The following is a 15,070-nucleotide window of genomic DNA, read 5'->3' as shown; positions in this document are numbered from 1 at the left end:
GTGTGAAATAATTGGGGCTGACAGAACAACATATTTTTATCTTGCCAGCTCAGAAATTCAACCCAGAAACCTTTCGGTTACTGGCCCAACGCTCTAACCACTAGGCTGACTAACCCTTCTTATGTCCTGCATACATACAACCTCTGTAAGGTCCCTCAGTACTGAATTTCAATGACAGATTCAACTACAAAGACCAGGGAGCTTTTTAAAAGTCTTATAAAAAAGGGCAGTGATTGGTAGATGGGTAACGATAACAAATCAGACATTGTATATCTCTTAAAGCATGGTCTAGTTAATAATTATGCTGTGCATTATCTATTAAACCACCCAGACACCCCAAAGATACAGTCATCCTCCTGAACTGAGCTGCAGGACAGGAATTAAACTTCTCAGGGATGTTACCATGAGGCCATTGTTGATTTTAAAACAGCTACAGGGTTCAATGATTGTGATGGAAGAGAACTGAGGATGGATCAACATCATTGGAGTGAAAATACAAATATTCCAAAACAACAAGACACTAAAGTAATAACGCAAAAAAAACATGTCAAAGCAATACACTTGGTCTAAATGCAAAGCCCTATGTTTGTAGAAAATCCAACACAACACTGAGTAACTGCTTCCTTATTTTCAAGAATGGTGGTGGTTGCATCATGGTATGGATATGCTTGACATTGGAAATTACTGGGGAGTTTTCAGGATAAAAAGAAATGGGCACAGGCAAAATCCTAGAGCAAAACCTTCTTCAATCTGCTTTAAACCAGACACTGGAAGAGGGATTCACCCTTCAGCACTGGAGTTGCTTACCAAGAAGACAGTGAATGTTCCTAAGTGGCCAAGTTACAGTTTTGACTTAAATCGGCTTGAAGTATGGCTGTCTAGCCATGATCCCCAACATCTTGACAGAGCTTGAAGAATTTTTCAAGAATAAAAGTAAAATATTTCACAATCCAGGTGTGCAAAGGTCTTACACTTAACCAAGAAGTTTATCAGCTGTAATTGCTGTTAAATTTGGTTTTTAACATGTATGGTGTCTGGGGTGTGAGTACATAGGCAACAATTATATTTTATTTATTAAATGTATGTTAATACTAATAAAAAATGATTTCTTCCACTTTGACATTACTGAGTATTTTGTATAGATTGTTGACAAAAAAATGTACAATTAAATCCATTTTAATCATACTTTGTAACACAACAAAATGTGAAGAAATCCAAGGGTTCTGAATACTTTTGCAAGCCATTGTTAAACTGGAATGGAATGTTCGTATCCTGTAAATTGGACTGTGATATGTGGTTATCTCTCAACAAGCTATCGTAAGATGAATGCACTTACTTACCAGCAGTACTACTTATTTCACTGAGTGAGGCGGATATATAGCATTTTGCAACATGGTTATTTGTCTCTCTGAAATTAAACCATCAAGTAATAGATTTTAAACAAATACATGTCTGTCATTGAACATGTCTGCCATGCCATGATTAGATAGTAAAAAAACACCAATCTTTAACTAAAATTAGCTAATATACCAACATTTCTGAAAAACGGATACATAGCGTGGAATGAAACTCTTCGTCTGTTTGCCTCAACTTTGACAGAGGTTCATTATGCTTACCTAATCAAATCTAAAATTGTGTTTTTGGAAAGTGTTTAATTGAAACAGTAAAAGGGGTAACGTAAAGGTAGAAAGATCAAGAAGGGAGAGTAGAAAGGATGGACACGGAGAACGAACCCCGGTCTCCAAGGTTGACATAATCTAAAAGCCTGGGAGTGTAACCACTAGCCCACAGGTTCAGTACAAATTGTGTGGTTCTAGCTAACATTTTTATGGTGGTTGATTAAAGCTATTTCTAAGTTTTAATGCTATGTGAGGTTTCTTATAATTTGATCGTGCCAGACAGGTATTGCTTCAAGTTGCGCTCCAGTGATAGCTAACTAAAAGCTTTGAAGAGCTGAGGTCCTTCGATGCCACAGGGGTGTTTCCATTTGGCAAGGTCACAAAAATTAGCTCATTGAGTTTTGCAAAATGTCAGGAATTTAGCAAAATGTGTCTGTGGGGCTGGAACTGAATCCAGTGTTTCACACATCCCCAAATGGTACACTTTTCACTGGGGGTAATTCTTCTGCATAAACAGCTACATATATTGTGGGATAATATTTGGATTTCTCCAGTCTCCTGATAGTAGTTTAATTAAAGCAATGTATGTCGTCTTCCATGTCTAAATAAATGAAGCAAGAACCAACATATATTGGATAATTGTTTTGGTGCTTTTTACATAATACTTATTCCATTTTAATTTTGAAGTACAAGGAATGTGATTGTAGCCTATTAAAACTGCAGATTGAATAGTTGCCCATGAAGTGTGGGCTATGGGAGAAATGTAAAAAAGAATGGAAAGATTACAAAAGTGTCTTGAGTCTTTATTGAAATATCTAGTAACAGTTTAGGCGTTAGGCGGTTTGTCCATTCCAAATGCAATAACACAGACAAGTTCAAATTACAACGATAAGTTACTGCAGGGTCACAGACAGACATGCCTTACAAAGGCAACTAGGAACTTCAACAGTATACATGGAGACTGTGCTGTATGTCTGAATACATCCTTAAAACTATGGGTTTTCATAGTCCGTTGCCCATAGGTCGAGCAGATAGGTATTCTACCACGATAAGGTTAACAGTGTCTGTGCAGCCATTGCCATAGTAGAACATGAGAGGGTCGTATTCTTTTTTTAACAATACAGTTTAGTGATCGTCACAATAACTAAAGCCCATTCTGGTGAGCCGTATGCACACAAACAACAGCAATCTGATGCAGGTTGAGCTGTGTAATTAGAAAACCATTCATCAGGCCGTGGGCGTTGCACAGGTTGGCTTGTCTCGAATGTTCCAGTGGAAAGCCCTACATCCAAATCCAAGTGGTCACTCGGAAATGTTTGTTTTAGTGCTGGTATTATCTGAAGTGGGAAATAAGAAATAAAGTGGTGGGTAGGGGTGTATTTTACAAAGGAGAGGGGATATACAGTGCAGTGAAAAAGTATTTGCCCCCTTACACTTTTGAATCATCTGTCCATAGAACATTATTCCAAGAGTCTTGATCATCCAAGTGCTTCCAGGTGCTTTTTGGCAAACTTGAGTCAACTATTTGGATGACATGGGTCCAATTATGCCTGGCAAAAACCAAACACTGCATTCCACCGTAAGAACCTCATACCAATGGCCAAGCATGCTAGTGTTAGTGTGATGGTTTGGGGATGCTTTGCTGTGTCAGGACCTGGCCTTAAAAGAAGGAACCATGAATTCTGTTCTGTATCAGATCATTCTACAGGATAATGTCAGGCCATCTGTCTGTGAGCTGAAGCTGAAGAACAGCTAGGCCATGGGGCAAGACAATGATCCAAAACACACAATCAAATCTACATGAAAATGGCTAAAAGCAATACATTTGAAGTTTTGGAATGACCTAGTCAAAGCCCAGACCTAATCCCAATTGAGATGTGGCAGGACTTGGAAAGAGCAGTTCATGCTAGAAAACCCACATATGTCGTGGAGTTACAGCAGTTCTGCATGAAAGAGTGGGCCAAAATTCCTCCACAGTGATGTGAGTAACTGATCAACAACTACAGGAAGCGTTTGGTTGGAGTCATTGCTGCTAAAGGTAGCACGACCAGTTATTGAGTGTAAAGGGGCAATTACTTTGTTTATGAAATAAATATGTAATTGTTGTGTTATTTGTTCACTCAGGTTCCCTTTATGTAATGTTAGGTTTTGGTTGTAGATCTGATAACATTCAGTATCAAAAATATGCAAAAGTAGGGTTAAATCAGAAAGGGTGAAAATACTTTTTCACGGCACTGTAGATATGCATCGGTGATTTGGTTTGGTCTATTACAGGTCTCGCTATGTCATGTCCACAGGTAGACATATATTGGTATTAGGGGGTTGAGTAGGGGAGGGGAGTAAAGTGGGGACGTGACTATGTAGCTATGGACTGCATGATCTCATGGCAAAGGCATTGACAGAAGCCGTAGAACACACACAGAACTAGGGTGGAGGGCACCAGGCTGACCAGGATGACGCCCAGGGTGAGCTGCTGGATCATCAGCAGGTAGATGCCCAGCGGCAGCGACGAGAAGAAGACCAGACACAGGACACCGATTAGGAAGCTGGGAAAGTTGCGCGAGGTCCAAGCGCCGCACTTCTGCAAGGGCATGTTGCAGGGCAGCGAGGCCAGGCTTGCGGGCCGGTACAGGCGCACCATATTGAGCATGCTCATGGAGTCCGATGACTGCGATTCGCCCGGCACCTCCATGATGGTGATGACCAGGCAGTCGGAGGAGCTATGCGACTGTTCGCCGGTTGTGACGCAGTCACCCCCAGAATCACCACCACAGCCGTCCCCTCCACCTCCGCTCAGGCTGCTTGGGGTCAGCAGTACCTCCCCGCCAGGGGTGATGGAACCGCCACTCTTCCTGGCCCGGTCCTGATAGGTGAGGATGGCCAGGATGTTGCTGTCGTCCTGCAGCAGCCAGATCTCCTCGTAGGGCACGTGCGTCTCGTGCCGACAGAAGGGGCAGCTGACGATGCTGGGGGACGAGTTCTCCACAATCTTCTTCAGGCATTTGGTGCAGACGCGGTGGAGGCAGCCCAGCACCTTGGGCTTGCGGGAGCGCGTGTCGTAGCGGTTATAGCAAATCTTGCACTCCAGCTCCTCCACAGTGTAGACCAGAGGCTGGCAGCGCTGGTCCGTCTCCAAGTCCAACTTCTCCAACTTCTGGTTCATCCTGAGAGAGGCAAGGGAGGGCGGAATGCCCAGATTGCCAGGAATGCAGATGCTGATGTAGCAGCGCTAGCCAGGAATGGTGAGTCTAAATGTTCCAAGGCGTCACCCTGCACTGATTCAACCGCAGCTGCCCGGTATAGTTTTGTCCCAGATTCAAGATTTGTATGATTCTTTCTCAAGTGTGAAGATAGTGAATCTTATTTTTAGACTGTTATTTGTTATTGTCCACATTATAGCTCACAAGAAGTGGGGTAAAAATAATGATTTAAGACACTGATATGATGGCACAAATATAGTTTTTTTTACACATTTTCACAGTAAAAATACATTCACATACGGTATTACTTCGCAAATATTGACACCTACGTTGCAAAGAGAACAATCAGGCCCTGATATATATTTTTGTCTGGTCCTGAATACCCTGAATAACTGAGTTCGTACAGTTGAGCATGCTGATTGGTTTTACTTTCACAACAATGTACAGTATAGTGCTAAATTAGTGTTTGAGGGCATAGGATTGGGGAAGCAGGTTTGGACTGGTCCCTACCCTAACGTAGTGCAGGCAGACTTCGGATCAGAGGGCTTCTTTTGCAGTTATCTACTGCTATCATACAATGCATTACTCTCATGGTTACCCTGCACATACAATGTCTGTCTGCAGATTTGGTACAAATTCAGATCTGCAGATGAGTTTCCAATGACAAAACCATTCCAACAATTTACTGAGAGAACCTACTGGTTTTGAAAGTCCCTGTGATGTGTAAAGTGCGTAAACAGAAAACATACACAAGTGGACAGGGAGCTGGAACCATTTTCAAATTTGTCTGTGCCACTATTGTTTCGATCGGAATATCCGAAATATGGAGGGATGAATTGGATTATATCCGTCAGGAAATCTTGCGTGAGTGGTTGTCGAACGATCAAGCTAGAGAGGGGTAGTGGTATTGCCCGTATTGGTATTCTCAGGACACTGATACAGCAGCACGGTCACTGCTCTGTGGAAAGAACACAAAGGAATATTTGTCAGTGAACATTTGGGAATCAAAAACAAGTATAAAACCACACAGTAGAGGCCTAGGACGATCTAGCTGTCTAAGCTGTTGTCTCCTGTGCACATACAGTACCAGTCAAAAGTTTGGACACGGCTACTCATTCAAGGGTTTTTTCTTCCTTTTTTATCAAATTTTTACATTGTACAATAATAGTGAAGAAATCAAAACTATGAAATAACATATGGAATCATGTAGTGACCAAAAAAGTGTGAAACTTCTTCGGGATCGGTGTCCCTTCCACGGGACGGTTGAGCTAACGTAGGCTAATGCGATTAGCATGAGGTTGTAAGTAACAAGAACATTTCCCAGGACATAGACATATCTGATATTGGCAGAAAGCTTAAATTCTTGTTAATCTAACTGCACTGTCCAATTTACAATAGCTACTACAGTGAAAGAATACCATGCTATTGTTTGAGGAGACTGCACAATTTTGAACATGAAAAGTTATTAATAAACAAATTAGGCACATAGGGCAGTCTTGATAAAAAACTTTGAACAGAAATACAATGGTTAATTGGATCAGTGTAAAACTTTGCACATAGACTGATGCCATCTAGTGTCCAAAATCTAAATTGCACCTGGGCTGGAATAATACATTATGGCCTTTCTCTTGCATTTGAAAGATGATGGTACAAAAAAATACAAAAGAACGGGTGTTTTTTTTTTTTTGTATGATCTTTTACTAGATCTATTGTGTTAAATTCTACTACATTCCTTTCACATTTCAATGAACTCCAAAATGTTTCCTTTCAAATGGTACTAAGAATATGCATATCCTTGCTTCAGGGCCTGAGCTACAGGCAGTTAGATTTGTCATTTTAGGCAAAAATGTTAAAAAGGGGATAATCCTTAAGAGTTGTTAAACAAATCAAAATATATTTTATATTTGAGATTCTTCAAAGTAGCCACCCTTTGCACATCCTTGGCGTTCTCTTAACCAGCTTCATGAGGTAATCACCTGGAATGCATTTCAACTTCTTATCGCTGGGGGCAGTATTGAGTAGCTTGGATGAATAAGGTGCCCAGAGGTGCCCAGAGTAAACTGCCTGCTACTCAGTCCCAGTTGCTAATATATGGATATTATTAGTACATGGATAGAAAACACTCTGAAGTTTCTAAAACTGTTTGAATGATGTCTGAGAGTATAACAGAACTCATACGGCAGGCAAAAACCTGAGAAAAAATCCAACCAGGAAGTGGGAAATCTGAGGTTGGTCGTTTTTCAACTCATTCCCTATTGAAGATACAGTGGGATATTGGTCATGCTGCACTTTCTAAGGCTTCCACTGGATGTCAACAGTCTTTAGAACCTTGTTTGATGCTTCTACTGTGACGTGGGGGCAAATGAGAGAGGAGTGAGTAAGAGGTTTGCCAGAATGCCTTGAGCTCGTGCTCGTGACGCTCGTTCATGTGAGAGCGAGCTCTGTTCCATTGCATTTCTACAGGCAAAGGAATTCTCTGGTTGGAACATTATTGAATATTTCTGTTAAAAACATCCTAAAGGTTGATTCTATACTTCGTTTGACATGTTTCTACGGACTGTAACGGAACTTTTTGATTTTCATCTGCTCCTAGTGAACGCGGTTCGTGAGTTTGGATTTGTGTACCAAACGTGCTAACAAAAAGAGCTATTTGGACATAAATTATGGACATTATCGAACAAAACAAACATTTATTGTGGAACTGGGATTCCTGGGAGTGCAATCTGATGAGGATCATGAAAGGTAAGTGAATATTTATAATGTTATTTCTGACTTCTGTTGACTGCACAATATGGCGGATATCTTTTTGGCTTGTTTGGGCTCTGAGTGCGGTACTCAGATTATTGCATGGTTTGCTTTTTCCGTAAAGCTTTTTTGAAATCTGGAACTAGTGAACATAACGTGCCAATGTATACTGAGATTGTTTTATATAAATATGAACTTTATCGAACAAACATACAGTATTGTGTAACATGAAGTCCTATGAGTGTCATCGGATGAAGATCATCAAAGGTTAGTGATTCATTCTATCTCTATTTCTGATTGTGTGAAATACTTGTATATTTGAGGAATTTTAATTATGGGATTTCTGTTCTTTTGAATTTGGCACCCTGCACGTTCACTGGCTGTTGTCATATCGATCCAATTAACAGATGTGCCTTGTTAAAAGTAAATTTGGGGAATTTATTTCCTTCTTAATGCATTTGAGCCAATCAGTTGTGTTGTGACAAGGTAGGGGTGGCATACAGAAGATAGCCCTATTTGGTAAAACACCAAGTCCATATTATGGTAAGAACAGCTCAAATAAGCAAAGAGAAATGACAGTCCATCATTACATTAAGACATGAAGGTCAGTCAATGAGGAAAATTTCAATAACTTTGAAAGCTTCTTCAAGTGCAGTCGCAAAAAAACATCAAGCGCTATGATGAAACTGGCTCTCATGAGGACCGCCACAGGAAAGGAAGTACCAGAATTACTTATGTTGCAGAGGATAAATTCATTAGAGTTACCAGCCTCAGAAATTGCAGCCCAAATAAATGCTTCACTGAGTTCAAGTAACAGACACATCTCAACATCAACTGTTCAGAGGAGACTGTGAATCAGGGCTCCATGGTCGAATTGATACAAAGAAACCACTACTAAAGGACACCAATGAGAAGAAAAGACTTGCTTGGGTCAAGAAACACAAGCAATGTATATTAGACCGGTGGTCCTAATGGTCTGTCCTTTGGTCTGATGAGTCCAAACTGGGCGCGTTCCCAGTCACGTTTCTCCTGCACCTGCTTCTCGACTCACAGCGTCTCTGTTACAGAATGCTGACTCAAACAATGGAAGCTGCAGGAAAACCGAATATCTCTCAGATGGTCGACGAGCAGGTTTACCTTCTACATCAACACCATGACCAGCAGGCACAACTGGGGACGGATATGGAAGAGTTTCTTCACAGTTTGCAATGTTTCGAACACACCCGGGAGGTCTTGCCTTCAACTAACGGAGGATACTCTACAACCAGCCGACCCAGTGAGCCAGCACAACAGCCCATTCAGTAACCCGCTCAGATCAGCGATGCCCTCCCAGATAAATATGACAGTACCTCATCCAAATGCTGTGGCTTCCTACTTCATGTGCTCCCTCTTCTTTACACATCAGATGGGAGCTCCCACCACCGAGAGGACCATGGTTGTCATGGTTATTTCTCTGATGACTGGGCGGGTGTTGGAATGGGCTACGGTCGTATGGGAGAGAGGAGGAGCTAGAATCCTATGAGGGGTTCATGGCTCTATTTAAATGTATCTTCGATCATCCCCCGGAGGGCAGAGGGGGGGGGGGGTATTTAAATGTATCTTCGATCATCCCCCGGAGGGCAGAGGGGGGGGGGGGGGTTGAGCATCTACTTCAATTACGGCAGGGGCACCAGACCGAGAATGCGCTCACCTTCCGGACAGTGGCAGCATTCCAGTGGATGAAATGAGCTGGTGCTTCATATGCTATTCAGAAGAGGTCTGCGTGAGGAGATCCAGACCGAACTGTACTCCATTTGAATCACTTTCTGCTAGGCTCTTTTTGGTGTCCTTCACACTAGTTGACTGTCCCTCATGTACTATGTCTACAGCATTAGTGGATTCCAGGGAGACGCAGCAAACCTTATTGACCAGACCCTTGTCTCCTCTCTTAATATCATCTCATACCCACTCTCCTCTCCTTTTCCGGTTCAAGCCCTCGATAGTTGACCATTTGGATCTGGAACCAATCACACACATCACCCAACCACTCACCCTAACCGTGGAGTCCATTCATCAGGAGAACATCCCCTTCTGCATTACCAGTGCACCAGTTCACAATATCATCCTTAGCCTCCCTTGGCTTCAATGCCATAACCCCTACCATCTTATGGTCGAGTATGAGAATCACAGACTGGTCACCCGAATGCCGGAGCACCTGCTTCCCTGTCCCATGTGGTTCCACGTCGGTTGAGAGTCCTGTGGTTTCCCTTCAGCCCAACATCCTGGAGATATACCAAGACCTGCGGGAGGTATTCTCAAAGACCTGTGCCACCTGTCTTCCTCCTCATTGCCCCTGGGACTGTGTCATCGACCTGCTTGTAGGTTCAGCACCCCTGTGCAGACGCATCTACCCTCTGTCGGTGGCTGAGACCCATGCCATGGAGGATTACATCCAAGAGGGGCTCCAAAAAGGTTTTATCCGCACGACCACTTCTCCTGTGTCAGCTGGTTTCTTCTTCGTGGCCATGCATTGACGACAGTGAACTCAATTAGATTATCACAATTATTGGTTGTTGCCAGCAGCCATCGGACAGTTCCCGGGACCCGGTTTATTACCAAACTGGACCTGCGGCGTGCTTACAATCTCATCCGTATCCGGGAGGGCGATGAGTGGAAGACTGCATTTAGCACGATGTGTGGTCACTACGAGTACTTGGTGATGCCATTTGGCTTAGCCAATGCTCTGTCAGTCTTCCAGGCATTCATTAACCTGTCTGGCACCAGTGGGAGAGTAGCGTCCCACCTCGACAACACCAAGTGAAATTGCAGGGTGCCAAATTTAAAACAACAGAAATCCCATAATTAAAATTCCTCAAACACCATTTTAAAGATAAACTTCTTGTAAATCCAACCACAGTGTCCGATTTCAAAAAGGCTTTACGGCGAAAGCACACCATGCGATTATGTTAGGTCAGCACCTAGTCACAGAAAACCATACAGCCATTTTCCAGCCAAGGAGAGGGCTCACAAAAGTCAGAAATAGCGATTAAATGAATCACTTACCTTTGATGATCTTCATCTGGTGGCACTCCCAGGTCATGTTAGACAATAAATGTTTGTTTTTCTCGATAATGTCCCTCTTTATGTCCAAAAACCTCAGTTTTGTTGGTGCGTTTAGTTCAGTAATCCAAAGGCACAAAGCGCACTCTCAACATACAGACGAAAAGTTTTTAAAAAGTACAATAAATGTTCGTAGAAACATGTCAAATAATGTTTCAAATCAATCCTCATGGTTGTTTTTGTCATAAATAATCAATAATATTTCAACCGGACAAAAGCTTCATCAATAAGGAGAAAGGAGAAACAAGAAAGGCGCACTCCCGATCACGCGCTTGGCTCATGTCTGGAAATTTCCACTGCCCACTCATTGAAAGTGCTGTATCTCCCTAATTTTTCTGAGTAAAAGCCTGAAACAATGCCTAAAGACTGGCCACATGTAGAGGAAGCCATAGAGATCGTGAATGGGGTCCTACGTCTTTGTATGGTGGATAGGCTTTCAATGGAAAAACAGCCTGGATGGATTTTCGCCTGCCATATCAGTTCTGTTATACTCACAGACATTATTTTGACAGTTTTGGAAACTTTAGAGTGTTCTCTATCCAAACCTGCTAATTACATGCATATCTTATCTAGCTTCTGGGCCTGAGTAGCAGGCAGTTTATTTTGGGCACGCTTTTCATCCAAAATTCCAAATGCTGCCCCCTACCCTAGTGAAGTTAACAAGGTGTTCAGGAACATGCTCGGACTCCAGGTGGTCATGTATATCGAAGACATCTGGATCTACTCGTCTACCCTGGAGGATCACATCACTCACGTTCGAGCTGTCCTGGAATGCCTCCTGGCTAACCACTTGTAGGTCAAGGCTGAGAAGTGCCAATTTCATCAGAGGGCTGTCTCCTTCTTAGGCTACCAAGTCAGCCCCCCAGGGAATGAGGATGGACGACAAGAAGGTAGATGCGGTCAGGTCATGGCCAGTCCCAAATACCATAAAGGGGTTACAATGGTTTTTGGGGTTTGCCAACTTCTACCGCCATTTAATCAGGAACTTCAGCTCTGTTGCCAGTCCTCTCTCCTTAAGGGAGGCCCCCGTAGGTTGTTGTGGAGCCCAGCAGCCGACGAGGACTTCTGTCTACTCAAGGGATGTTCCATCTCTGCCCCATTGCTCAAACATCCAGATCCAACGATATCCTTTGTGGTGGAGGTGGACGCTTCAGAGGTAGGCATGTGGGTAGTTCTGTCTCGACGACAGGGTAATCCATAGAAGTTGTACCCGTGTTCTTTTTACTCTAAGAAACTGTCCCCTGAAGAGAGGAATTATGACGTTGGTGATCGTGAGCTCCTGGCGGTGAAGATGGCATTAGAGGAGTGGAGACACTGGCTGGAGGGCACCAAGGAACCATTTGTCATTCACACTGACCATCAGAACCTGGAGGACATACGGACAGCGAGAAGGCTGAATCCACACCAAGCAAGGTGGGCCCTTTTCTTCACAAGGTTTGACTTCACGCTGACCTATCACCCAGGTTCAAAGAACATCAAGGCCGATGCCCTGCCCCGCCTCTACAATTCGGGAGATGGTCCTGTCCAGAATGCGCCTATAATCCCATCCTCCCGAGTTGTAGCTCCTGTGGCCTGGGATGAAGATGTGGACATCCGCCAGGCTCTGGAGAGGGGGCCCGCATCCAACTGTCCTCCCGAGCGCATTTACATTCCTGCAGGGATAAGGGTCCGGCTGATGAGGGTCCGGCTGTGGGCTGTGGGCAAACACAGCTGTTGTCGCTGGACATACATGTATTTCTCGCACTACCCAATCCATCTCTGGGAAATACTGGTGGCTCACCTTAGCACAGGATGTCACTTGCTACGTCAACTCCTGTTCCATATGTGCCCAAACCAAATCCCCCCAGAAAGCTCCAGCAGGGAGGCTCCTTCCCCTTCCTGCACCTCATCATCCCTGGTCCCATCTATCCATTGACTTTGTTACTGATCTCCCCTCCTCTGATGGTTTCACCACCATTTTGGTGGTTGTAGATAGATTTTCAAAATCATGTCGTTTAATCACTCTTACTGGTCTTCCTACTGCTCTCCAGGTCACTGAGGCACTCTTCCAGCAGGTCTTCCAGCATTATGGCCTTCCCGGAGGACATTGTCTCTGACCGTGGCCCCCAATTCACATCACGGGTATGGAGTGCCTTCACGGAGAAGCTCTGTGTCACGGTCAGCCTCACTTCCGGGCACCGGCCTCAGTCCAATGGGCAGGTGGCGAGGATGAACCTGGAGCTGGGGAGGTTCCTGAGGAGTCACTGTCACGACCAGCAGGGAGAGTGGGCACGATTCCTTCCATGGGCAGACTACGCCCAGAACTCGCTATGTCACTCCTCCACTGGGTTGACCCCCTTGCAGTGTGTTCTGGGCCCTGGCACTGTGGACACTGGACCAAACCGACTGGTTGATGAGTGGTTCCGGCAAGCAGAAGAAGTGTGGAGCGATGGTCACGTGAGAATCCAGCAAGCCGTCCACCATCAAAAGGAACAGGCAGAACGCCACCGCAGTGCGACCCCTGTGTTCCAGCCTGGGGATCGTGTCTGGCTTTCTACCAGAAACCTCCCACTCCGCCTGCCCTGCAAGAAACTGAGCCCCCGGTTTGTGGGGCCATTCAAGGTTCTCCAGAGGGTCAACGAGGGGACTACCTTATCTCACCTTCTTTTCGTGTCTCCCTTCTCAGGTCAGTGGTTCCTGGTCCCCTAGCTGATGCTGTCCCCCATGACACCCCGGACATCGTGGGGAGTCCGGAATATGCCGCCAGATCCTGACTGGACTCCCGACATCGTGGGTGTCAGCTCCATTTCCCGGTGGACCGGGAGGGGTATGGCCCAGAGGAGTGGTGTTGTGTTCCGGTGGAGGATATTCTGGATCCCAACATTATCTATGATTTCCACCTTCTCCGCACAGACCGGGCTGCTCCTCATCCTCGGGGTTGTCCCTCTGGCTGGTGTCGTCCTGTGGCAGGAGCTGCGTGTCGGTGCGGGGTACTGTCACGTCTACTCCTGCTCCTCTCCTCCGGCATTCAACATCGCCGGTATACTAACCACAGGTCCTGATATCCATCATTACGCACACATGGCATCCATCATTACGCGCACCTGCAGATCATCATGATACTCAACTGGACTCCATTACCTTCCTGATTTTCTCCCCTATATCTGTCATTCCCTTGGGTTCCTTCCTCAGTCAGTATTTTTCCTGTGTTCATGCGCAAACGCCACTGTTATGTTGTCTTGTTTCATGTTTGTTGTGTTATTAAATGTTTCACCTGCTTCTCGACTCACAGCGTCTCCGTTACACTCATCTATCACTGATATCGTTATGAATATTGTTCTTGTATATATTATATATTATTTTTAAATATTGACACTATCTTTTTTTTATATTGTACCGTTAACACCTTCTATAGAGACCCTTCCAGATGTGGCTGGGGGTTATAGCATTTCTTTCATATGACCCATTAATTTAGACAAGTGTATTTGGGTAAGCGTCATCTAATATTTATTAAATATTTTTATCTGGACACTTGCTGTTTACCTGGAATTTTTCCTGATTGTAGGCTACTACTTTAACCACTTTTAGTCTTAATCTTTACTACTCACTGTTTAGCACATGACCTCACATGTGAATCCTTAACCTTTTTGGGATAGGGGGCAGCATTTTCACTTTTGGATAAATAGCGTGCCCAGAGTGAACTGCCTCCTAGAATGTAAGTTTTTAACTGATATAAGACACTTGTATGTTTTTGAATTGCGCGCCCTCCAGTTTCACCGGAAGTTGTCCAGCGGGACGCCTATCCCAGAGAGGTTTAACTATCTGATGTGTCTCAAGTATGATTCTGGATGTGCATGGTTTTATCGAGGCTTCCTGCCCAAGATGCAGTAATTTTGAGAATTATACATTTTTTGGGACTGACTAAAATGTAGCATAGTGAAAACTAAGTACATGTTTATTTTCTTTCTTCCAGGACTGATGGAATGTCCGCTAACAAGTTATTTTTTACATGTTTACCACTGATTCTGTATCTCTCCCTTTGAAAGGCTTCCTGAGGCAGGTGCCTTAGGAGAGCAGTTATTGAGACTGTATACTATACACTATAAAGGTTCCCGACTGTTAAGGGAGCGCCCAAATTAAGTAAGGCCTGGCCATTTTACCATACGTTTTACCTCACACGCCAGCACCCACACACAACCCACCTGTTATGAGTATTTGTTAGTGGCATTAATACTGTGTTTGATTTATTGTGTGGGGTCTTTTATTTTGGTTTTAGTGAGTTTTTCACGGGTTAGAAAGGATGCACCTTCAAGGCTACACAAATGACATTTTCTGAAGTATCTATTGTACAAGTGTTGGCTGCACATATGTAAATTCTCTTGATAAGAAATTTTCAAATAATGTCTGCGTTACAGGGAAAGAAAAGGG

The 15,070-nt window shown here is 44.0% G+C and overlaps 1 protein-coding gene across 1 annotated transcript in view; it reads right to left on the bottom strand.

Annotated features, from left to right (window-relative positions):
• Window positions 1–2,417: 2,417 nt before the first annotated feature.
• The window catches only part of LOC115142845 (E3 ubiquitin-protein ligase RNF182-like), a 30,558-nt gene continuing 17,905 nt past the window's right edge, over window positions 2,418–15,070 (bottom strand). Inside the window, exon 3 of the mRNA XM_029682638.2 lies at window positions 2,418–5,777. Within this exon, the coding sequence (XP_029538498.1) occupies window positions 3,976–4,782 (807 nt within the window). The 5' untranslated portion in view covers window positions 4,783–5,777 and the 3' untranslated portion in view covers window positions 2,418–3,975. The remainder of the gene's footprint in view (window positions 5,778–15,070) is intronic.

This window comes from Oncorhynchus nerka, linkage group LG15 (genome assembly GCF_034236695.1).
Source record: "Oncorhynchus nerka isolate Pitt River linkage group LG15, Oner_Uvic_2.0, whole genome shotgun sequence".
Taxonomy (NCBI): Eukaryota; Metazoa; Chordata; class Actinopteri; order Salmoniformes; family Salmonidae; genus Oncorhynchus; species Oncorhynchus nerka.
The sequence above is the reverse complement of the archived record's forward strand: the minus strand, read 5'-3'. Positions and strand labels throughout refer to the sequence as shown.